The 24611-nt window shown below is 48.2% G+C and overlaps 9 protein-coding genes across 9 annotated transcripts; 5 read left to right on the forward strand and 4 right to left on the reverse strand.

Annotated features, from left to right (window-relative positions):
- Window positions 1-1117: 1117 nt before the first annotated feature.
- On the forward strand, window positions 1118-2812 carry FIESC28_05300 (uncharacterized protein; the record flags this gene model as incomplete). Its single annotated transcript, XM_031159447.1, has 6 exons — window positions 1118-1423; window positions 1474-1633; window positions 1683-1755; window positions 1808-2117; window positions 2168-2477; window positions 2526-2812. 6 exons carry the CDS (start codon window positions 1118-1120, stop codon window positions 2810-2812), a joined length of 1446 nt encoding a protein of 481 aa, XP_031016518.1.
- Window positions 2813-3015: 203 nt separating this feature from the next.
- On the reverse strand, window positions 3016-3534 carry FIESC28_05301 (uncharacterized protein; the record flags this gene model as incomplete). The annotated part of the gene is made up of 1 exon (XM_031159448.1): window positions 3016-3534. One exon carries the CDS (start codon window positions 3532-3534, stop codon window positions 3016-3018), a length of 519 nt encoding a protein of 172 aa, XP_031016519.1.
- A 194-nt stretch (window positions 3535-3728) lies between these two features.
- FIESC28_05302 (uncharacterized protein) lies at window positions 3729-4782 on the reverse strand (the record flags this gene model as incomplete). Its single annotated transcript, XM_031159449.1, has 3 exons — window positions 3729-4121; window positions 4173-4535; window positions 4594-4782. The coding sequence occupies 3 exons, from the start codon at window positions 4780-4782 to the stop codon at window positions 3729-3731; spliced, it is 945 nt and encodes a 314-aa protein (XP_031016520.1).
- A 2223-nt stretch (window positions 4783-7005) lies between these two features.
- On the reverse strand, window positions 7006-10004 carry FIESC28_05303 (uncharacterized protein; the record flags this gene model as incomplete). Its single annotated transcript, XM_031159450.1, has 2 exons — window positions 7006-9857; window positions 9965-10004. The coding sequence occupies 2 exons, from the start codon at window positions 10002-10004 to the stop codon at window positions 7006-7008; spliced, it is 2892 nt and encodes a 963-aa protein (XP_031016521.1).
- Window positions 10005-10691: 687 nt separating this feature from the next.
- On the forward strand, window positions 10692-11186 carry FIESC28_05304 (uncharacterized protein; the record flags this gene model as incomplete). Its single annotated transcript, XM_031159451.1, has 1 exon — window positions 10692-11186. The coding sequence occupies one exon, from the start codon at window positions 10692-10694 to the stop codon at window positions 11184-11186; it is 495 nt and encodes a 164-aa protein (XP_031016522.1).
- Window positions 11187-11777: 591 nt separating this feature from the next.
- FIESC28_05305 (uncharacterized protein) lies at window positions 11778-12830 on the reverse strand (the record flags this gene model as incomplete). Its single annotated transcript, XM_031159452.1, has 1 exon — window positions 11778-12830. One exon carries the CDS (start codon window positions 12828-12830, stop codon window positions 11778-11780), a length of 1053 nt encoding a protein of 350 aa, XP_031016523.1.
- A 5127-nt stretch (window positions 12831-17957) lies between these two features.
- Window positions 17958-19999, forward strand: FIESC28_05306 (uncharacterized protein; the record flags this gene model as incomplete). Its single annotated transcript, XM_031159453.1, has 3 exons — window positions 17958-18234; window positions 18283-18897; window positions 18957-19999. 3 exons carry the CDS (start codon window positions 17958-17960, stop codon window positions 19997-19999), a joined length of 1935 nt encoding a protein of 644 aa, XP_031016524.1.
- A 918-nt stretch (window positions 20000-20917) lies between these two features.
- FIESC28_05307 (uncharacterized protein) lies at window positions 20918-23040 on the forward strand (the record flags this gene model as incomplete). The annotated part of the gene is made up of 3 exons (XM_031159454.1): window positions 20918-21426; window positions 21472-22218; window positions 22266-23040. 3 exons carry the CDS (start codon window positions 20918-20920, stop codon window positions 23038-23040), a joined length of 2031 nt encoding a protein of 676 aa, XP_031016525.1.
- A 773-nt stretch (window positions 23041-23813) lies between these two features.
- FIESC28_05308 (uncharacterized protein) lies at window positions 23814-24521 on the forward strand (the record flags this gene model as incomplete). The annotated part of the gene is made up of 1 exon (XM_031159455.1): window positions 23814-24521. The coding sequence occupies one exon, from the start codon at window positions 23814-23816 to the stop codon at window positions 24519-24521; it is 708 nt and encodes a 235-aa protein (XP_031016526.1).
- Window positions 24522-24611: the final 90 nt, after the last annotated feature.

Genomic DNA, 24611 nt, shown 5'->3' on the forward strand with positions numbered 1-24611 from the left:
GCTGGAGATGAAGTGTGGATAACATCGGGATGTCCCGTACCGTTAGTGTTGCGTAAGAGCGATGATCATAAGGGGGGCTATATGTTGGTTGGTGAGAGTTATGTACATGGCGTCATGAATGGAGAAGCTACTGAGGGGTCGGTCGCGTGGCACAAAATAGACTTGGTGTGAATAATGCAAATGAAGTCTTGAAAACGTTGGTCCCATAGGTTGTTCTCATGCCACCAAGTCTGCTTGTTTTGCGCGAACTGCGTTTTTCAACTGGCGAAGCCTGCGGTTCAGACTGGTCGTGGCTACGGTGGAAGTTTGCACAATGCAAGCATATCGGGCTGTTCGGACTACACTGAACAATTGCAAATATGCATGATACCACCTGGTTCAATGTTGATGTTGCCACCTTACTAATTATCATATAATCACACGGCTTTGCATTGAGTCTGCCGAGGTTATTTTACAAGGTCTAGGGTATATATGAATTTCTCGCAAACTCAATCTGGCGGCAGGGCGGCTAGAGCGGCCAATGCATGGCGCAATTAAAGCTTGGACCTGGTAAAGACGTTGCATTACTGTGGATATCTCATTTTGTTTCATGCCTCCACATGGGCAGATCAGTGGAGGTATTGCATTTTAAACTCTTCAATCTATTATTTAAACTTAAATAAATTAAATATCAGATCATTAATATATAAGATCTATATTTCGCTTACAAAACGCTTAAAAATAGATCTCGGGCGCTTGGCATCTCGCAGGGCAAGCCGACCGTTGATGATATGATAGCCCTATACTAGGGTCTTGAGGCGTTAGAAGCGGATTCAAGTCCACAATTAACACTAGATAACGGCCTCTTAGCAGTATTTATCCTAGTCTCGTTCAGCTACGAATCCGCTTCTCGGCTAGCGTTTCAGGAGAAGTGTTCACCGCTCCGGACTGAATTAGCAATACCACCGGCGGATGAAACATCCTTGACTAGGGCAGCCCAACAAGACACATGTGATGGTACTGAGTTGTTTAATGCAAAGCATGGAGCTATAAGTACTTGCCAATGTTACATCCTGAAAGGTGACCTGACCTAACAATCCTCTTTCTGTAATCATAATCATTATTAAAATAAGTCAAAATGGCCGTCGGATCTAGCAAGCAAATCAACTTCGATGAGTACTACAACCTCATCGACGGAAAGCTCGAAACCACCAAGGAGACGCTCCAGAACACCAACCCTTCTACCCTCGAGAAGAACCACCCAGTGCCGTGTGCGACCCAAGAAGATGTTGACAGAGCTGTAGAGGCTGCCAAGAAGGCATCTGATTCCTGGTCTGAGGTCCCCTGGGAGGAGCGAAAGGCCCTAGTAATCAAGTATGCTGAGGGTATCGATGCTCTCAAGGATGAATTTGCTACCCTGCTGGTCAAGGAGCAAGGAAAATCTGTTAGTCTGACACCCATTATTACTAAGAATCGGTTCTAATGCGAAAATAGATGGCAATGGCCCATTTCGAGATTATGCTGTCTGTTCAGTTCCTCAAGGGATACGCATCGCTGCCTGATCCTCAGGAGGTGGTTGAGGACAAGTCAGGCCAAAAGGTCGTTATCAAATACGTCCCTCTCGGTGTTGCTGTCGGCATCGTACCTTGGAACTGTATGTAGAATTTCCCGGGAACGTTTCCTTTCAAAGCTAATAAATCCAGTCCCTATCTTCTTGGCCACTGCCAAGATCGGCCCAGCTCTGATCGCTGGTAACTCTTTCATTCTCAAGCCATCGTAAGTTTCATGATACTTTTGTCACGACAAGCATAATAACCCCCCAGGACAGACCTTTCACTCCTTACTGCGGACTGAAGCTCGCTGAGCTTGCTTCCCAGTACTTCCCCCCAGGTGTCGTTCAAGCACTCAGCGGTAACGATAGCCTCGGGCCCTGGCTCACCTCCCACCCCGGCGTTGACAAGATCAGCTTCACTGGATCCACAGCAACCGGAAAGAAGGTCCTAGCGAGCGCCGCACCAACGCTCAAGCGCGTCACCCTCGAACTGGGAGGAAACGATCCCTCCATCATTTGCGAGGATGTCGATGTTAAGGAGGTTGCTCCCAAGATTGCCTTCGCAGCGGTCATGAACTCTGGCCAGGTGAGTTACGGAATGCCCTCTAAACTGAACTTGACTTACGAAGGAAATAGCTCTGCATGGCCATCAAGCGAGTTTACGTCCATGAGTCGATCTATGACGAGTTTGTGAAGGAGTTAGCCGCAGCCGTCAACAGCTTTACCGTTGGTGATGGTATGGATGAAAAGACAGCTCTGGGTCCTCTTCAGAACAAGATGCAGTTCGACAGTGTTAAGAACCTACTCGCCGATATTGAGTCCAACGGTTTCAAGCTCGCAGCTGGCTCAACCAGTGCCTCAGATGCTGGCAAGGGATACTTTATCACCCCTACCATCGTCGAAAACCCCCCTGATGAGTCTAGAATTGTGGTTGAGGAGCCATTCGGTAAGTCACCCTCTCTCGTTTTAATTATATGACACTAACATTCTGCAGGTCCTGTCTTCCCTGTTTTGAAGTGGACAGACGAGGCCGATGTCCTCCGACGTGCCAACGATACTGCTATGGGTCTTAGTGCCTCTGTCTGGACTAAGGACTTGGAGAGGGCCGAGAGAATGTCCACCAAAATCAAGGCGGGTACAGTTTGGGTTAACGCACACGTTCAGCTCGACCCTAGAGTTCCCTTTGGTGGTGCCAAGCATAGCGGCCATGGTGCTGAGCATGGTATTGAGGGTATCAAGGCGTACTGCACTACTAAGTCCCTGTACGTCAACGCGGCTTAGAGTGTTGAAAGTAGTTAAAAAGTTTGTCTCACTATATATATGACATAAAAATACACGATCGATGCATGACAGTTTGAGCGCCAGCTTATAGCAACTACTCCGAGTGCTGAAAGTTGTGAATAAGATATTCGATTGGGTGCGCCGGGTTAGGGTGTGTAGGGTCATACTATAAAGTGGAATAAAAGATCAATCCAAGGTACGCCTTAATTACATTCTCTTTTAACATCCTCCTGAAACTGAGGATCACAAGTCCCTTGTATCTCCGACAATTCAAACTCCAAGCTCACATAGATCTGGCATCCTTCGCCACCCATAACCCTTCCTGCCTCCTCGCTACCTCCATACTTGAGAACCCTCTGTGCCATCCCCTCTGCAACAGCCTCATTTCTACTTGGATCATTCAGATCGACAACCTGGCTATACTTGGCGAACCCAGCGACAGCAGCGTAGCCCAAGCGTCGAGCGTAGAGGAAGGCGAGTTGTTCATCAATAATGTCAATGTACCTTCTTGCACAGGCGAGCTCATCCATCGCGTTGGAGGAGCTGCACACTGATGCAATAGGGACTTCGGAAAGGATGTTTGGGTCGTAAGGAGAACCAGGTGACGCCTTTGGGAAATTTTCAAGGGTTGCGTTTGAGGACGGTTCATAGCTGCAGGATGAGGTGCATGTTGCGAGGGCAGTGAGTCCGAGAAGGAGGTAAGCTGTTGAGGATAGCGACATGTCTAGATAAGCAATGTGACTGTTGGAAAAGAAGTTGGAGTAAGGAGGTATTTCTGTCAAATAGATGATGAGACGGGGAATTTATACTTCTTTCCGGACAGCCACTTTGTCAGCTGCCGGGTCAGCATACACGTCATATACCATTGCCGAAACTCTATTCACACTCCACGCCGAACTCTAATCACTGCTCAAGTCTATCTCAGCTCGTGCCTCTGCTCAGCTGCTTGGAGTTCAACAGGGTTTTGAGTACTCGGCAATTCGTAAAGTGGTGGTGCCGGTGATGTGGAATTTGGTGGCTTGTAACCAGCGAATTGACTATGATCTTCCATAGGTGCGCTGTGGCTACCCATCGCCTCGTCAGGCTTAGCATGAAGGCCACTGTTACGTTTCTTGCGTCTCCAGAGAAAGAATCCCAGGAGCGCCATCGCAAGAACGCCGAGTATGGCTCCGATTACGATTCCTGCGATCGCTCCGCCTGAGAGGCTGCTGGAACTTGAATCGGAGGACGAAGATGAGGCGGAGCCTGTGGCTGCTTCGCCAGTTGAATCTGTTGTCGTCCCTGAATCACGTGTTGACTCGGGAGGAGGCTTGATATTACTTAGCTATCGAGTTCAATATTTGGCTGGAGTCAGACTTACGTTTGTAAAAACAGTACTGTAGGCGTCGTCGTCAACGTTGCTGACACTGGTCATCAGCCAACGCTGCCGTTTTTGGTATCCTTCCAGATTCGGGCTCATGAAAACGGCGGCACCAGGAATTACATCGAGGTGATACTTTGTGCCATTCGCGACGTTTGTGAATAAATACGTTTCTGTCTTGTTCGTTCCCCACAGAGACACATCCCATTGTTGCGACTCGGTGCCATCACTGTCGGACAGACAGGCGCGTGTGCGTCGATTCTCGACCGATTCGAAATCTCGATAACATACGGCGAACTGCTTTCGTGTTGTCGTTTCGGAGCAGCGAAGCGAGTATCGGCCTGGTGTCTTGCCTATGGGTTGCTGGGAGCTTTGTTAGAGAACATGGACATAATATCGCGTCTATGTTAATGGAACCTACGAACTGCCAGTATGTTTTCCTGTTACCAACGCCAAAGACGCGAAACCCATCATCCCCGCTATCCTCCTTGAATGTTTGTAGCATGCTCTTAAAGTCTCCATCGTAGTCGTCAACGTTTTCTTCGGTCAAATGGTACCAGACATTGGGGTTGATGTCGGTCGCCTTTTTTAGATCGGCGAAGTCGGCCATGGCGATAGTTATTGGGAATTTCTCGTGTTTTGCAAATTTAAGTGACCGGCCGACGATCGTAGAAAGATTGTCATGAAGAGCTTAGAAATTGTGGAAAACAAAAGGGGGGCTCTGCTCCTTTTGCTTATTACTTTTATGGTCTGACTTTAGGATCGACATATGCTTAGCCCCCAATGCTGACATCTCTGGGTCATTGGGAAATGATCTTCAGGCATCTAATTAGACACACCCATAGTTGCGCAATCTAAGAAAAGGATGGTCCGCTTGAAGTGGTTGCAAATCTGGGTACGTGTAGTGCTGTCCAACAATTAACTCGATATCCGTCTAAAGGATATTGAAGCATAAAGTTAAAGTTTACAGCGGCAATAGTTCGACCGCGATAAGCTACCCGCCGTGATCGTCGCTGAGTCAGATGAGATCATCAGGCCGACAATGAAACAGGCAATGCACTAATCAGTCCAATAAGCGCTGATCTACCATGGTAGCGAATAAAGATGATTCAAACTTATAATCCTTGTCTGGTGGCTGGATTCGAGATGCTGGCCTGCAACTTTTAGAGGTGGAGCAGGATGCCGATCACTGAATGAAGCTAAAAAGGCTCCAAATTATCTGCAATAGGTTCAAGACCCGTGGGGTTCATAAATACTTAATCTTGCCAGGCCCTTTGGTTCTTGTTAACGCATCACGACACAGTCAAAAACAAAGGCCTATTTACGGTTCAGAACCATTGTTATGCTTCTTGTGTATCTGAACACAGTCACTGCCAGGCGCGGCGGAGGTTCCTGGGTGGCTCTGGTGGTGGTTCGATTGGCGGGGGCGGAACCGCAGGTGGCAGTGGAGGAGGCAGTGGTGGCACAGCCGAAAATCCGCCCCCAGGGTTCACAATCCATGGTTTCACCAGAATAATGGTATCGACGACGAGAGCGACACCGATTGGAAATGTGCCCCCAAAACCTGTGGACGTCAGCAGTTGACTGAACGAGAGATCGTTTACGGCTTCCCAGGACTCTACTACAATGGCATTTTAACGGTCCAGCACCACATCACGAATATCTCATACTGGCTAGATAAGGGTCCCGGAGCCTGTGGCATGGCTGATGATGAACCCAACACGTATAGATACCCAGCTCTCTTCTTGGTCGCCCCAACAGGGAACAACACAGACACAAACCCCTTCAATTGGAGATTATTCGGGTTCCAGCCAGCCGACCAGACTCTGGGGGCGACCGGACCCTACGTTAACATTTACCAACGGTGGGTACACCTGAGATCAAGCGATTTTGTTGTGTCCGCAATACCGTGCGGTGGCACCTATTTTCATGATACCTCAATAGGACGCTATGCACTTTCAGATGCCACGGATCGTCATAGAGACATCACCGCCTACTGGACGACCAAAATTCACCAACTCTGACATTGAGAATCTCTCTGCCCGAGCCGCGTCAAGACAAAACCATGGTTACTTGACTTGGATTTGGACATAAGTAGCCTTGACCCCACCTTGAGCCAGTACATCACGTTCAGCGATGTGTCTGCTTAGAACTCATAAATTTTATCCCAGGAGTATAAAACACTTCAACGCAGTGATCATTCCAGCAATGACCATATCAACACGACCACGCCTAACGTTTGGCTGGAGGCTGGTGTCGTGGCTGCAATGAAGGCCGTCGGCGCCTCAAAGATCACTTTCACTCTTGAATCAAGTCTCAATGCTGCAAAGCCCTGGATCAATCTACGACAGGCGATTTGCGGGGACGGCGCCAAAGAAGGCACTGGGGTTTATCCGATTGACGATACATTTGAAATCGCATACTTCAAATACCTGACAAACAACGACGAGTTGAATGTTTGGAGACTCGACCTGTCCTTCAGTCTGTCATTTGAGGGCGGCCTTGTGAGCGAAAATAGTACACGCATAAATGCAACAGACAAAGATGGTCTTGTGTTTGAGGCAACACATGAGACTCCTCCGCCGGCTTGTACACTGCTTTCGGAATCTGATGGGTCATCTAGTGGTTCCAATAGCGAGTCGGGTACAGCAGGGCTGGTGCTAGCGACTTCCAGTAATTTTGTCACAATCGTAAGTAGCTCTACGGTGTTGTGGCTCTTGCTGGTCGGCTTGATGTGAGACCACTGAGAACTGCATCTCAGCTTTGGTTCGTGTATGGAGGGTCGGGTAGTACAAGGGGCATTATAGTAATGCTAAAATATCCAGAACCTGGCTCATATGCCGAGATGAATATAAGGAACCCAGTAAGCAGGAGCTGCCTGGTCGTCCTCGCAGGCTATAATATCTCTTGCTCCCCTATCCTCTCCACGCTGTGTCGAGTTGTCAGCCTCTTGCATACCATCCAACCAAACATCCCTCATCGCTCTCGTAGCCCTATGCAACCCCCGACATACTGAGTCGTCAGACATGTCACCTTCGATGATAGTCTCATACGTGATACGCGCGACGTCAACACAATGCTCATCCTGGACCTTCCAAAGTGTTCCGATGATATGCCGAAACCCAGCCAATTGGCAAGCACTAATCAAGTGGATGCTTTCGTCGATAAATTGCTCATCTTGGACACGCCCGGTACTGCATGCTGATAGATACGCCAGGAATGGTGACTCCTCGTGTAGGTTCAGCTCGAGAAGGTTTGCGACTGTTAGAGGATCGCTAGCGTTGCTGAAGCACAAGTGACTTTTAGACGGGTTACTTCTGTTTGTATAGCCGTGCCCTGCGAAGTGGAATATCTTGCTGCTTCGCAAGTGCTCGAGTGCTTCCTTTTTGTCCGACCCGGCAATTACAGGGGTCACGCTCATACTCTCGCAGATCTTGCTGACCAAATCGACTTCCTCTTTAGCCTTTGGGAGAGGAGTCTGATTCTGAGTCCTTTCCATGGCCACCAGAAGAGCTTGGGTAGAACAACTTCGGGTATTCTGACGACGACGTCCATGAGCTAATGCTTTGACAGACGGCGCATAGGAAGATATCACCCTATCCATCACCGTCTTCCCAGATCGCTCCAAGTGTAGCCCTGCCGCATGAATGGGAAGTATGCTCAACGGACCGGTAGGAATCCACCAGACATGAGGCCAATCCTGCCCATCTGCTGGCGTCTCCGTGAAGCCCAGGTGGTCTAATATTCCACTTATAAACGCGTTCCAAAGAATCCTGAGCGCTTCCACACTTCCGTATTCGTGTTCGGGCATAAACTGAAGTGTTTGAAAGTCTTTTACCGCTGGAAAAACGAGTGACGTGAGTTGATCTTCCTGTATAATGATAGCGTCCACACCCATCCAGCTGCTGTTGAGCACTACAACCGGGCCATATTCTGCAGATGAAAGCATTTGGTTAGTAGTCAGTGGACCTAGGAAGTCTTCGAAGCCGGGTTTCTCCTGGATCTGGGCCAGCAGTTCGTCGTAAGCTCTACCAGCATCGCGCCGTCTACGCCCTTGAACCCCGTGCGTAGATGGGTCTTCCTCGGTGGCAGTTGAACCAGTCGAAGAGTCGAGCTCGTTTCGAAGTCGAACAAATTCCTCTGCTAAATCGTGAAACATATCACGGAGCTCCCTAATGTCTGTGCGAATCTCATCCAGAGATGAAGCCAGCAATCCACGTCCCTGCTCCAGGATTGTTAGGGCTTCCGACGACTGTTTGCCTATCCTCAGTGCTGCGCCCGCTGTATTGGCCGCAAGACCGGCTGCATGGGTCAACCGATACTGCCGGTCAGCTGTCTCAAGCGAACGAACTGCTGCAAGTATTGGAACCATATCTAAGGCCGTGCGTCCTATGTCATAGGCCTGTTTGTACTTTGGGCACAGCGGTACTATCTCTGTTGCAGCTGCGATGCGTCGTAGTGGTTCCCCTGCGGGATGTGCTACCGCTAATCGAAAGTTCTCGGCCGCTTGCTCCATATCTTCTTCGATTCGTAGTAGAGTATATCTGCTAATAAATAGATTGCCTATGGTGGACCAATGCTGTGTCCGAGTTGGGGAATCTTCAGGAGTCAAACTCAGCGCCTTCTGTGTAAGCTCGATGGCTTCATCCACATCATTTACAGACCCTTCTCCGCTGTTGATCTGCTTCCGCAGTAGTGCAGCGAGAGTTGTTGTGGCGAAGGTTCGTCCAGTGTATTCATCGACAGCGGCTTTAGCGACTTCTCTACTAATCTTGATACTCTCCTCCATATCCTGCGCTGACCTAAGTGCAGTGTGACGATAGTCAAGGGCCGACGCAAGCCGTTTCCGATATGTATTGAAGTCTGGATGATCTTCCGGAACACCTGCAACAGCCTTTCTAGACATCTCAATTGTCTCGTTCAACATGGCCACGTCGCCATAGCTGCGAGTGTACTTCTTGAGCAACACAGATGCAAGATTGTTGAACTGAATGTGTCGGGTAGGCTCGTCTTCAGGGGTTGCCTCGACAGACAACCTAGCATAATAGATGGCTTCATCAAGATCTTCCAGTGAGCCACTTAGTCTGGACCGTAAAGAGAGCGCCGTCGTCATATTACTCAGCGCCAGTCCTAGCCCCGGCTCATCCTTGGACGCGACTTCCAGGCTCTCCCTCCCATATCTAATAGCTTCGTCCAGATAGACCGAGCTCGCGGTTCTCTCGTACAGCGCAGTCAAAGCGGCAGAGACGTTATTGAGTTGAGTAGACCAGTCAGCATGGTCTGGTCCAGCCTTCTCAAGAAAGTCTGTGCCGAAAGTGATGGATTCTTCAAGATCCTGTATTTCGCCTGTTTCAAGATAAAGCGCATGTAACCGGAGGAAAAGGAAGCGTGTCCGAACCAACCACTCAGGGTCATCTTCTCCAATAGCAGCAACTGATTGTCTGGTCATATCTATCGCTTCCTGCAGGTCTCGCACATCTCTCCTTTCAACAAAGAGTTCATCAACTGTTATCGCCAGCTTCCACTGCCGAGCTGACTTGGCAAACTCCTGTTCACTCTTGACTGTAGCTGATTTGTCCCCTTCTGGGTCATCGTCGATCGCAGAGAGGGCCTGTCTCCGAAGCTCGACAGATCTCTCGAGATCCTCAACCGCTCGTGAATTGAGATGTTTAAGATCATACAGCTCTGCGAATATGGCATACAGTCAGCTTCATTGTATTGGCTCATAGTGCAGTCTGAAGACATGGGGAAAATGAAGGACTTGAAGGTGACTCAAGACGAGGCTGGGGTACCGATCAAAAATCCCTCTACGGCTGAAATTCGATTGCCCATGCCACGTTACGGTCTGACATGCATAGACCTGCCAGTGCCGACCAATAGAACGGGCAACTTGATGTGATTCAGAAACGATGGCTTGGTTGGCTATGTAGACAGGGTGGACTTTACTCAAAAGCAGCCAACCGTAAGACTAGTAAAATCTTCACTGCAAAAGGTACCAGTGATAAATAAGTTTCGGTGAATGATCAATGTCAATTTGTTCAGATGATACTACTTTTACCATAATTTATTACTGTTCAATTCGATCATCAAGCTAATATCAATATGTTCTCCCTAATGATTCAAAGCAACAATGTGAAGGCGATTGGTGTTCTCAAATTCGATGGCCTGTAAAATGGAAACTCTTTCCCAGAGTATTAAAACTAACGCCGCATATGATATCATTTCTCACAGCCTAAGGTAGATATCCCTTGGATGCACGGTCTAAGATACATTATGCGATGGATGCCAATGACAGCCAATAGACATGAAATTAGTGCGAATTGTCAGCATCTCACTCAAAGCTTGCTCGAGTCTGACGGAGACAGCGAGAGCTTACTTGGAAAATGTTGTCAGCTTACGCCGAGAGGTCGGAAGTCGTGAGCTAAAGACGTCTATAAAAGGTCCGGCACTACCCGTAAAAATGAATAACGTTCTTACCTACCCTTTATCACTAAACCCTCCAAAATCGCTATCTACATAATGCCAGCCCCAAATGATGTCAGATCCGCTATCGAAAATACAGCAATCCAATTCTTAAGCGCCTATAAAGATGTGGGTGAGGCAAATGACCCCTCAATCATAAACCGCGACGTCACCGAAGACTGCAAGCGTCACTTCCTCCCAAAGGGTGTCATGGAGCTATTCGGAGCTCCGAACGGAGGACCCTGTGACAATGCGACGTACGAAGCTGCTTTGACCAGGGACATGGCCAGGAGCAGGTTCACGAAAACAGACATTGCGAACTTGGTCATTGACACCGAAGCTCGCAAAGCGGCGATGACGTCCATTACTCAAATCAAGTACCACAATGGAGACACACATGAAATGGAACATTCCTGGGTTTTAGACTTTAATGAGGATGGAACAAAGGTCTCCAATGTTATTGAGTTTTGTGATATGGATACCTTACGCAGGATGGTGGGAAAGGTCTACACCCAGGAGGAGAAGGAGAAGGGCTTGATGGAGAGTTTCTAGTGAATCGTAGAAGACAGGTATTTGTGTCGGATGGGATATATACTTATCGTGTTGTTATAGCTTGTGTATCTCGGGACTTATTGGCCGGACAGAGTTGAATTAGCGGCGATCCATCTTCGCTTTAAGGAACCTTATAGGCAGTCCTAGAATTATCCCCTCCACTGCTGGATGCAGACATTATGACCTCCCTATAACTAATGCAACTATGTTCCTAAATATCATGTGCCACGGTATCGGGAGACGGCATGGGACCTTGACGGCTCCTATGTTAAGGGCGCACCACCGCACCACGTAGTATCTGGGCTGCTTGTCGCTGGTCGCTGGGGCGACATGAACATCTTACAGCAGACGGACTTGCGGAGTGGAGTAGGTGACAGTCGGTATGCGACTTGCATCTAGAACAGGAAGGTAAAGTGGTTACGGGAGCACATGCACGGGTCTACTGTACCACATGCGCTGAGCATCGGTAACTGCCGTGGTCATCAGACTTTTCAGGAATAAAGGTCTGTATTCACCGTGCATATATATCTAAGCTATATGATAATGGACCATGAGGATTGGATCCAGCCTATAACTGGAACGAAAAGACTTTTAGCCGACAGAAGTCTGGTTAAGGTTTTCGCGGAAGAAATCGCTGAGCTTGTCGAAGGGAATAAGCTCAGTGCGATCATAAAGGTCCGTATGATTAGCTCCAGGAACCCAGTACAGCTGCTTTGGATTGTCGGCCTTGCGATAGGCAGTCTCGCTGAATTCCCGGGAATGAGACTCATCTCCAGACACAATTAGAAGAGGGCGGGGTGAGATAGTCTCGATGTCGTTGAACGGGTAAAAGTTGAGAAATTTCACGTTGGATGTGAGTGTGCGGTGAGTAGTCTGATTTCGCTGCCATTCTTCAGGAGTCCATTCGCCACGGATCGTGCGGTAAAAGTCGTAGAACTCCCGCGCGACTTCGTCAGAATCCTCCATAATTTCATTCGGAGATCCAATGGCGTATGCGATCGGACCTCCATCGACTTCAGCCCATCGCTGTTGTGAAGCATTGGCGATGGCTTTTTTGCGCTCTGCAATTGATAAAGCCTTTTGTAGACCACGACGGTTTACTTCGCCCATGTCATACATGGATACAGTGGCCACGGCCTGAATGCGGGAATCGATCTTGGCCGCGTTGATGACAAAACCGCCACTACCGCAAATTCCCAGGGCGCCAATACGATCGCGATCTGTAAAGTTGTATGTGCCGAGATGGTCCACCGCAGCACTGTAAGCCTCGGTGTAGAAGTCGGGAGAGACCAGGTTCTGAGGACCGTCGCTTCTGCCCCAGAATGGAAGGTCGAGGGTCAGAGTGATGAAACCCTGCTCCGCCATCTTCATGGCGTAGAGATTGGCAACTTGCTCTTTGACTGCACCCATGGGATGGCCGACCACAATGGCGGGAGAGCTGGTAGTGAGACTCATGTTCGTGGCAGTAAGCAGATTACCAACGATTCTTGTCTCGTATATGGTTAGAAAGCTGACAGGCTGTGTATTGATCAACCCGCTGCGGTAGAAATTATCGGCGCCGTAGGACATGTTTTGGGCGGAGGCTGCCCCCACGACGGATAAGGCCGCGATGCCTTGGGTGGTATAGTAGAGAACTGACTTCATGATGATAGCTTGAGAAAAGGGGGTTGATTGATATGACTCTATTTGACGACAAAGGCCCTTTATTATATACAGGCCTGATAGCCACTACATTACAACTGCACTCCCATGCCCAGCTCTCGTGTCCGAAGTCGCATCATCACACAACCAATTATGACGTCGGGCCGCGTGCGCTTGTTATCGTAAACTTTGAGGCTCGGTGATGCCAAGAGACTCCGGGCAGCGATTTGGCCGAGCCTGTGTCCGATGTTGATGAATTTTCTAGAATGTTGGACAAGACGGCAAGCAGAGACATCTTGTAAAACTGGACATTAGCTGTCAGCCATCTGCATTGCCAAGATATCAGCAACCTGCATTAGCGTGCTAACTGGGGCCACTAGAACCTGAACCACTCGGATCAGCCAGTGAAGTATCTAGGTGCCGGGATACGCGTACTGATGCTAGTCTGCTCTAAGTGCCGTCATCATTGAATGTGGGAGAAACGGAACGAGAAAGTATAAAGATAGAGACTATTCCTATTATGCCCCATCAGCCTTCCCAAATATAGCCCACAGCAAATAATAATCGTCAATTTGATTTTTCGTTATGCAGATCTCACTTGTATCTACTCTTCTCCTGCTACGTGGCATCACCGCCATAACCTTGTCTAAGAACACCGAGGCAAAGACACTTCCGTATACCGTCCCTCGAAAGCATTTTACAGACGAGTCGCTAATCAGGACCATAGCAGTTTCGACTATCGCTTTTTTTCATGGTCCAAGACAAGACCATATGAGTCATGCTGGGAGGCTCGCTCTGTGGGGCCACCCGACTGCCCTGCGGACTTGGTACGCTCACCTGCATCTGTCACGTAAATTTGTTCACTCTCTCTGACGCACGCAGTACCGTAAAGATGTCGTATGTGCCTGGGACTGGTATCTATGCGATTTGACGCTTGCTAACATTTCCAAGGGAATAGAAGATGAGCCGGTTTGGGCTTGCTGCGTCTTCATTGACCCTAAAAACGATGTCCCGAACGACTACGACCTCTAGCTGTGGAGCTTGCTTGAGGCAATTTGATTCTCGATGAAAAGGACGGATATAATGTGTAACCCTGATGCGGGGACCCGTGTAAAGCGAACGAAGCTCTCATTCAAGGATACGAGTGATCATGCTTCAAGTGTGAAAGCAGGTTTAGTGAAACATCAACTTTCATTATTTCTGAAGTATCATCCAAGTCCTTCGGTAGTGGCTGATGACTGATGTATTATCTTCTAAACCTTAGGACACTAAAATAAAGTAGCCTGGTCTAAGTCGGCATAAAGCCACTAAGCTATTTCGTCTCTCAGGGTCTTAGCTGTGAACCTTTCTGTTGTGAAATGTCTTCAGGCAGCAGGCTTCTGTGGTCTAGCGCAGAAAGGGCGACCAGTCAGTATACACAGAGTCAGAAGGTCGGATGTCTTGGCACCATTGATTCGGACGAAAGGCCAGATACAAAATCTAGTACTGGAAATCATGGTTGATTACTGTCCTGACCTAAAGCTCTGGTTTGGTTGTCCAAGCGTAAGACCTCATGGGAACTTTTGTCTTGTATCTTTTCTGGGTGTCTGTGCTGAATGGCTCAATGAGACTTCAGGCCAACGGCTTACTATGTCGCTTATGGCTTACAGCAAGACGGTTGCAACTGTTGATGGCTTGATCAAATGCTGGAAGCAGGTTGTTCCAATCATTCAGGTACTGTAAGGAAGAGCCTGGTCCAAGCCTCTCGATGGATTCGAGACTATTTCCCTTGGACAGCGCGAAGTACGAGAGCTACAGATCAACCACTTACAGCAAACTTGCAGCAGGGAGATACAACGAGGGAAAGGAGCCACCCCTGCTCATAAATTTGCATCCAGGGCTTGGAAGTGTGAGCAAATGGCACAGAAGTTCGGCAACGGCTTCACCGTCATGGGTTGTTATCGGCCTCCCAATACTGACAGATTCTGGGCAATCACTACAGAAGACGCGACTTGGACTGGCTTGAACAAACCCCCATGCGACTTCTGCAAATACTCCAAGTCACACGCCGAGGTCACCTATGAGAAGGACCCCAACCGTGATGATATGTGTGTTTGCAAACGCTGCTTCGAGATAAACCGTCCATGCACATGGACTCCCTGAAGTCAGTCATTGGAGCTTTGGGGCGACAATCCCCCATATCTCAGACAAGCTTCCGGCAAAGAATCCCAGTATCCAACAATACCGCATCGCAAGCTTGCATTCCACAACCCAATAGCTTCATCGCAGCTTTCCGCAGTCCAAATCCGTGAACCATTCCTTTTCGATTCAACAATTGTGCTGGGACTAATCGACGAGGGTGAAGAAGTTGCCATGGAAGCGAATGTTCAATTGGCAGGTGATGATGATGGTGACTTGTAAAGTGAAATAGCGAGAGGACTGAAAATTGGAATAGCGAATTGGAACTGGAAAAACTCCAAGATAGCAAACAGAGCTAAGAACATGACATACCTAAATTGAGATCAAATTGACATAAACACTGAATTGAGATTGAAATTGAAGTTTAAATAGCATTTACTACAATTGAAGTATAATAAATAGCTAAGGTAAGAAAAGTTCAATAGTTCTGGATTGGAATACTTGTTTTCTCTGCTCCTGTTGCCTGGTGCCTGATTTTGGTGTGAAGTCTGAAAATCCAGGTGTAGGGTCAGGAAATTTGAAATCGCTGACAAATTGACCGACCCACCGTTTCAAATGTGTCCATCCCCTGTCCCGCAGCCACTCTCGCCCCCTATTCCCAACCTTAAATCATCACTACAAATCCATTACCCTGCTCACTGATTGAACCTTGTTGACCACCAAGCTACACCACGCCAATGCTTAATCTTCTTAGAATCCTATCTCGTGGTTGACTCTCATGCTACGATCCCCAACTCATGCCATAAGCTCAACTCGGTTCTGATCCCAGTTTATATTCAACTCTCAACTCAGCTTTGTCTTCACGTCCCTGTCCACGGTTCCCCTGGCCATAGATGCAAACTCAACTGTTTTATTTACACAACTATCAAGATCAGCCCTCAACTTTCATCGCCTCTTCTCTTTATGCCTCCTCTCATTCACCCTCAGACAATTCACGTAAGAGACTTGTGAACAACAATCTCAGGAGTTACGTAAGGGGTGGCTATCTCGATGTGTTGATGTAACCAGTACGCGTTGAGAGACGTGGCTTTCAAAACTTGGTCTTCAGACACGGCCAACTACAACAGAGACGCAATAACGCAAACCCCGAGTAGTAAAGTTCGGACAAAGGTGTACCAGATTCGTAACTAGATATTACTGCCATAACGAAAAAGTATGACAAGTAGAGGGATAGCCGCAGCGAGTAACAATTTCAACAAAGACACAGGTAAATGCCGTCACAGCCGCCAGATAGACACACCTACAGTAAGTTGCAAACATGGTAACGATATTGCTACAGCGAGACGATGTTTCAACAGAGAAAGAAGATAGACAAATCAACGTTTGGCTTCCTGGTCTTCAAAGGTTTGGCCACTTATGAAACCCGACAGACAAGTAGCTACCGGAAGACGCGAAACTTCATGAGATAAGTTTCATTCAGAAGGAGGTTCAATCAAGGCAGCCTTGCAGTAATGCTTAAGCGTGTTTGAGGTGATCCTCAAGCAGCTTCAGTTTGCGAGATGAGTGACAAGACTAACAAGACTGAATTTCACGAGATAGAAGATACGAAATAGGTAGCGAAGGTCCAGGTAGTATGACAGTATCTTCTAAATTTTCTGGCTTGTCGCGACTGTTGTCCATTTATTACGAAGTTCAGATACTCCAGTTGGGATCATATTGCGCTCGCAAGGCGGTCCAATACTGCTAGAAACTTAGAACACAAAGTAAGGTTTTCTGCCTCGCTTGAGCTGTAGACCAAAAGCGCCGCATAGCTCACAAACCAGAGATTCCAAGAACTTTAATAGAAACAGTAAGCACTGAGTAAGCGTTTGATCATTTCACTTTCGGATTTTCTTTCCCAATTCTGGCATCCGTACAGAAACTGAGACATTTTCATACTTTAATATGCTTACCAACTTTCCTTGTCGTCTTCATTAGTCCTTCTCTGAGCTATACAATGTGGCTGAGTTGTGTGATGATCATATCACATTGAATCATATTGCTAAGTATTATAAACCCGATTGGCCTTCACGTGCTTGCCATCTTGATCAAGCTAACTTCAAACACAGCCTTCGTTATCTCATGAGAACACGTCATTTATGTCTGAGTAAAAAGTCTTGACTTCAGGAGGCAGCATGTATCTATCCCACTGCGTCTTAGGCTGCGGAGATGTATCCTAAAAAAGAAACAAATTTCCACACGTTGAGATGGAAATGCAATCTGAAACATCGTGTATAACATGTCCTTACATCTCTGGACTAGCAACGATGACCTGAGACACCCGATCACAAAATGCTTCAGATGAATTTCGGTCTCCTTTTGCGAGTCTGTGATCCATTAGTAAACATTGGCCTCCCCATAATGAAGATGGAATATGTTTATGTATCTGGCTTCATAAAGATCTATGCCGCCATAGCGCTCCTGGAAACGCGAATAATACAGATGGTGAAGTCACAGAGCACTAATGCCCTTCGTTCATCAGCTTGGCTTGTGACAGCCGTGGCTGACTACAAAGGCGGTAAGTTTGCAGTTGTAGCTGTTGACAACGCACTTGCTTTTGGTGAGGTCTCGACCTCGAGATTGATGTTCTAATGTTCTAGACCTAACTGTGCAGCTTGTCTCACTTCGTTGTTAGTCGTCCCAAGTGAGAGTAATAACGAAAAAAGCAAGTCTCAGATGTGGCGAGCTGGAAGATCTCCCCCTGCAGGGAAATAACGGACCATAATTCCCGGCTCTGTCTCTGGCGGTCAAATGTGGCGAGCTGGAATACCTCTCTCCCTGCAGAGAGAACAGACACTCCGCCACCAACAGAAACATCACGAAATAAAATTACAGCAAGCTTCGTTTCGTCTCAGGGAGAGGTGGTGGTCCCGTTCCTTTGCGCTTAAAAGAGTTGACAGTTGCCGTGGATGATCATGTCGGCTTCAACAGGATACCAGTATCACTTTGCTTTGGTACCATTCGTGCAGCACGATGAAGTCTTTTATTTTCATCGCCACTGTCCTGAACGCAGCGGAGGTTGTGTCCGCCAATGCCTTCGCCGCGATGGAGGCACCGGCAGATACATGGTGCATCACATACCTGTCTACCTACCTTGCTGCAGTCACCAACCAAGGTAACCTCTCGCCAACTGATAGACCGGGCATTGAGCTACCATCTGCACAAAATTCTGGTCGACTCCCCTTTGCACCATCTCTTCGTCCTACCTTTGCACGAAACACTTCGGTATCCATAACAAGATCCGCTCTGAGTATGAAACCCTGAAACCGCCCGTTGTTAAATACTCACACTCTGACAGGTACGGACATTGGTCCAGATAGCGCGCTCTTTACATCGGACGTGATTAGTACCACTGATACGCCTCCCGTTGAGTCCGAATCCTCCGACTTGGACGCCGACCCAACCGCCGTACAGGAGAGTTCTGCAATTTTTACAATTACCGATGGTCTCTCTACGGCGGTCACCCTCACGACTGATGCGGAGCCCACTTCAACCTCCACTGATATCATCGAACCTGCGGGACGGAACGTCATCTTCCTTGTTCAGACCGGCGTCAATGAGAAACGATCCTTCTATAAACGTGCAAACAACGAGTTTGTTGGAGACAACAATCCTGACGTGTGCACATTCGCAGCTACTTTCAATCTCGCTGAAGAGGAAGGTCAGCTCTTTGCTGGAGGCCTACCTATCCATTACGCTGGTGAGGACTTCAAAGAGCTATCTCCGCAAGGACGTCCTCCGAGTGGTAGTGTCACATCGGGATTTACCGACTCTGGTGGTAGACTTGCATTCAGGAACTCGGAGCTGCCAAACGGTGAAGCAGGTTTCTGTCAAGATGCGGATGGTCAGGTTTATATCACCTTTAGCACTGGACCATCGGGGTGCACGCCTGTCAGTCTAGGAATCTACAACGGTATGTATAGTGGCTTTCTATCGTTGTTATCTGAAGTCAGATACTAATTGTGATGTTAGTTGAGCAATGTCAGGACGGCAGACTGGTCGGTCTTGATGAGTTGACGTCAAGTGTACCTGGGACTGTCACTGCGACGGCAGAGGAGACCCTCTTCACTCAATCAGAGTCTGGAGAGCTCCCGGAGTCTACTGGTCTCGTTTCATCTGAGTCGGTTATCTCAGAGTCTGAGACATCTGTATTTGAGGCATCTACCGCGCCTTCGTTGGATGTCACAGAGTCATCCACTCAGGCGTCAGACGATCCAGCCTCTGTGCCCCCGGCCGCTTCGACTTCAGAACCTGCAACAGAGACATCTGACCTATTGGAATCCACCGCGACCTCCAACGATGGGTCAGAACCCTCCACAACCTCCGGCGTGGAATCTCAAGCTACGAAAGAGATCGAGATGTCTGACACAGAAACTACCATGATGACTTCGCTTGCAGAAACAACTGTCATTTCTGAAACAGCAGAAACTACTGGAGTTGATACATCCAGCACAAAAGTCGACAGTGACGTTGATACCACAATTGCAGATACTATGGACACTACCACAACCAATGGCGACACAGCGACCACAGATACTACTACCGCCACTGAAGGTGACGCATCCAGTACAGAAGTCACCAGCGACATCGATACCACCACTGCAGATACTATGGAAGCTACCACAACCAATGCTGACACAACCACTCTGACTGAGAACCCGACCATCACCGAGGCTGACACAACAACAGCAGAGATCACTACTACAGCTGAACCAACGACAACCACAGCGGCTGCATCTGAACCAGAACCTGGCTGCGGCGATCCTGGACTTACCGGGACGTACACTTACAGCGGTGTCACATTTGACTTGCTGTGCGATCGATCCTTCGGCTACTATTACCTGGATGAGTTCCCGACTGCAAGTTTTGGCGAGTGCCTAAGGCGTTGCGCACTGAACGATGCTTGCCAGGGCGTTGGTTGGAGGTCTGAATTCTGTACGTTGACCTCAGGACTGTTTGTCTTCGGGACATCTCCCGGTAATGATGTTGGCCAAGTAATCGCGCGATCTGTATAGGGGTGGCACGACAGGGAAAGTTGCGAAGTTATTTTCATTTGTACATTTGAATGACAGTAAGGCTTTCCGTTGGGTAGGTAAGACTGAGGAATTGAGTCCGATTAAATGTCTCTTTGTGATATGCCTTGAAACGTGACGTGTAAGAACAACCTAGAATCCCTAGCCAGTCTTCTGATCGTGTTACAACTGGTTCAATCCTAACCCTAACTGAGTCGATGTGTTGTACCTAACATTCTTAGCGCGCAGTAACCACACAGGGATAGCTAGAGTTCATTTACCGATCTAATTCCTGATTTGGTGTTTTCTAATGTTCTATACAAGCTACATTCCAGGTATCAAGCCTTACATACTCATCCACCGTCTCATGTTTCACTTTGTCATCCCTTTGTTGCGTCAGTGAAAGCTACCGATGGAACACTGATCCATCTGGTGGATGTTGTTTATGTGCGAGCGGAAGTGGACGAGCGTGGGAGATCCAATCCAAAAGTGTGAATCGATTAATGTTACATACACGAACACAAGGAATAACCAGTCTTTCCCTTTACCTCCACCGAAACATAACTTTTATTCGAAGTTAGCCTCAAAATAACAATTCAAAAGAATAGTTTCAGGTATAGGCTAAAATAAGCGCCATTGACTTCGCCTTGCTTTTCGGGCGGCGCAGCAGGGTCGCCAAGCATAAGCTGCATACTGTAGCGTTTCAATGCGTTGAGGTTTACAGTCTCTTATTGGCTCTGCAGCGCGCTTCTTCCAGATTAAGGTCTAAGGTGTTCCGAAGCGGAAGTAGCCGATGCTCTTGGCAGATAAGCAAGCAGGGTTCACTGTGGCAATGAAACTCCTTCAAAAGGGGACTCTCTTCCAACGAGGCTGGAAGGGCGATAGAAAACTTGCATTCGAACTATCGCGACCCAAATTACGATGTCAGTATCGAAGGACACCACAGAGCAGGCACTTTTGGCCGCCGATTCGGACAACAATGAGGAAGCAAAAGAAGCTACCGATACCTCAGCGCCTCCTAAGAGAGCTAAATGGCAATTCAGTCTCATTGGTGGGGCATGCGCATGCATCGTCGTCCTCATCGTCAATCTCAGTATTACCATATGGTCAAGTGTCAGCTTCGTCGGCAGCGAAAGCGGTGACAGGTCAATCCGGAGAATTATCTACGAAGGATCTTGCTCGGATTCGCGTACCATCAACGTCGTTATTCACCTTGTCATCAACATCTTCAGTTCAATCCTCCTTGCGTCAAGCAACTATGGCATGCAGTGCCTTTCTGCACCAACAAGAGCAGATGTAGATCGAGCACATATACGCCGAAATTGGATGGATATCGGAATCCCTAGCTTTCGAAACTTGAGAATGGTGTCTCGAAAGAGAGCTGCTCTTTGGCTATTGCTAGTCCTATCTTCTATTCCTCTGCATCTTTTGTAAGACTCCCAGATGCCTATACCTGCCTCGGCTTAACAGCCTAGGTTCAACTCAGTAGTCTATTCCTCTTTGACAATATGGGAGTATCATCATTTCACAGTCAACGAAGACTTCCAATTACTTTGGACAGATGCTCCATATTTCTATGAGGATTCCCCAGACGACAAGCGAAGAGTCAAACAGCTGATGGCCGGCGACCACGGGAAACTTGACAACCTGACAACGTTGCAATGTATCAATGACTATGCCGTCCCCTTTCAAACCAGGAGAGTCGACGTAATACTCGTTGTCGAACCGGATGGAGCTGTGTCCACTGGGAAGGATACTGTTCACTGTGATAACAGTATTCAAACAGATTACGACTGGATCTGCGGTTGGGTCAATCCCTCATGCCATCTCTGTCGGAGCGACTTACCTCAAGTCAGGAGCCAGTCAGATGATTGGAGGCCGTGGGGAAAGCGTGTGAAATATTGCCTCAGTCAGCCAGCGGAGCAAATGTGTCGACTGAATTTTGACGTTCGGATCGCCGTAGTCATACTTGCAGTCAATTTCGTCAAGGGAGTTACGCTGGTCTTCATAGCGCTATGGCCACCAAAAGAGCCACTCTTCGTTCTTGGGGATGCTGTTCAATCATTCTTGATATCCCCAGATGAAACGACCACTGGGGCTTGCCTGGCATCTTCGCGTCTGGTTCGGGCGGGCCATCTCTCTCAACCCTGCACCATCGATTCAAAACCCAGGTTCCGAGGTATCGCAGTAACGAAGACGAGGTGGACCTTGAGTATTCTTACGTAAACTCATCTGACACTATGAACTAGCCTGTACTAACGTTTCTTAGGTACACTATGGCATTCTCCGCCGCTTGCTATCTCCTTGCATGGGGTATCCAGAAGCTCACAGGCCCTCAAGATGCCAGAAGTCTTTGGGACCTTGGATTTGGCAGTGCGAACGAGCTAACGATGATATCAGGAAAGTCTTGGGGGGATTCTAAGGACGATAGCAAACTTATCCGCAATGTTTTCCAGTCTAACCTCCCTCAACTGATCTTCTCGTTCCTCTATTTTCAGTATAATAGCATTTTTACCTGCATGGCCGCTGCCGAGGAATGGAGTAGCTATGGCAACAAAAGAAGGTCTCTGCGCGTATCATCTAACCCGAGAGGCAAGCAACGATCGCGATACTTCCTCCAACTTCCCTACCGTTATAGCGTCCCCCTGCTGTTAGCTTCAATCTTGATGCATTGGATGCTTTCGCAGAGCATCTTCCTGGTCGCTATTGAACAATCAGGGGAATGGTACTGGATAACTAGCGGATACTCCCCTATCGCCATCATCTTCGTCGTCATTATTGCTATATTCATGGCTGCTGCCGTTATAATTACAGCCTTCCGACGCCTGCCAACTACCATGCCCGTCGCTGCAAGTTGCAGTTTGGCGATTACAGCTGCCTGCCACCACCCAGATAACGCGCCGCAGCCGGACGCGTCCATATCTCGTCTTCAATGGGGTGTTATGCAGCAACAGAGAGAAGACTCGGGTAAAGAGCTTACGAATCATTGTGGATTTTCTCAATACCCAGTCGAAAAGCCAGAATGGGGGGTTGTGTATCGTTGATGGTATCTAGATGGCACTATTGAGTTAGATTAGCAAAGCAATGGATGGAGTGAGTTCGGTTCTAAGAGTCTAGACTTACAGCCCCCTCTTCCGTCTTAGTAATCATCATCCACGAGCGGCCAATCCTATGAGACGAAGTGGTTAGCTTATCGAAAGCATCAGCTGAAAGCTGCTTGGCAATAAGATGCTGACAGTGTTTTCGCATTTGCTGATATCCCGTTGGCTCGTCTATTGAACAACCCACTTCTCACTTCTGTGCGATAAATGTCTGACCATTCACGTATAAGAGCCAAGACCACCATCCAGCGTGGGAAATACTTCAAACTCAGGTTCGCGCGGATGCAACTGGATAATCATTATCTTAATCTTTCTGGATATCACACGATGCATTTTGTGGAGATAAACAAGGGCCTTACCTTCCTACTTGGATTTTTATTCAGCTTACGTGAGGCATTTCTACTGACTATTGATCTTGGCGGGACGGCTGAACTCCAGAACCCTTAGGTATCGTGAGATTCTAGACCGTAGACAAGAAATATCAACTGAGAGGTAGTATTGACGAACATTGCGGAGTTACGGAAGTCCCACTGGAATACGACCTTATCGTCAGTTTTGTTTTCTCCGAGGTTCAATCAGAGACAAGTAAAAAGTATAAAAAGGGAACACATCTCTTTTAAGCAGAGGATATCGCACTCACCAATCTCTGCTTCACCATAGCCTCCTACACAGCGACCAGCAATCTACGCAACCTTAACTGATCAACCTTGCCCAACATGCACTTCTCTACCGCGTCTCTCTTTCTTCCACTCCTTCCCAGTGTCGCGGCTTGGACCTTTCCATCTCATAGCCTCGACCGTCGCGAGGCCTTCGAGATGACTGAGCGCGAGGACTCGGGTGGCGACAAAGGATGGATTGTCCCAGCCAATATCACTGTCGAGGACTGGGACACTGCCGAACCTGGAGAAGGCTGGATTCCTGTTGATGAGTACATGAGGCGCATGGGTATCGCCCCCCTCGAGGACACTTCCAGTCTTGAAGAACCAGACATTGAGACTCAACCATTGCCCGAAGCCAAGAGAGGACCGCTCGAGGAGCGGGCCGCTCGCACTAGAGTCAACATCGGCAGGAAGCTGACTGACTACGGCTGTACTGCCTCCATCCGCAAGCCAATCGAGGAATCTCTCAATATGCTCTGTAGCAACGGCTTCTGCGACCAGAGCATTTCCTATGTCCGCACAATTGATTGGCTTGACAACGGCTTTGGCGCGGGAATGTCCCGACGAAAGCTGATAGTCGACATCAAGGGCAACTACAGAGGATCTCGCACCAAGGGAAACGTTATCGAGGCCGCTAAGCGGATCGTCAATCCCGACAGTGTCAGTCATGCTAAGCGCTCCATGAAGAAGGATACCACGACATGTATGAGATGGGGCATTTGCAAGATTGTCACCTGCGACATGTCAAAGTTTGCCATAGCTTAGGTCTCACTCATGTGGGTACAGATGAACGGGGTCCTCATTGCGTCACCACTTCAATTGTCGTCTATTAAAGTACTGAAAAGAACTTGCGAA

The sequence above is a fragment of the Fusarium coffeatum genome, assembly GCF_003316985.1.
Source record: "Fusarium coffeatum strain FIESC_28 chromosome Unknown BRIP53273_contig_113, whole genome shotgun sequence".
NCBI classification, from domain to species: domain Eukaryota; kingdom Fungi; phylum Ascomycota; class Sordariomycetes; order Hypocreales; family Nectriaceae; genus Fusarium; species Fusarium coffeatum.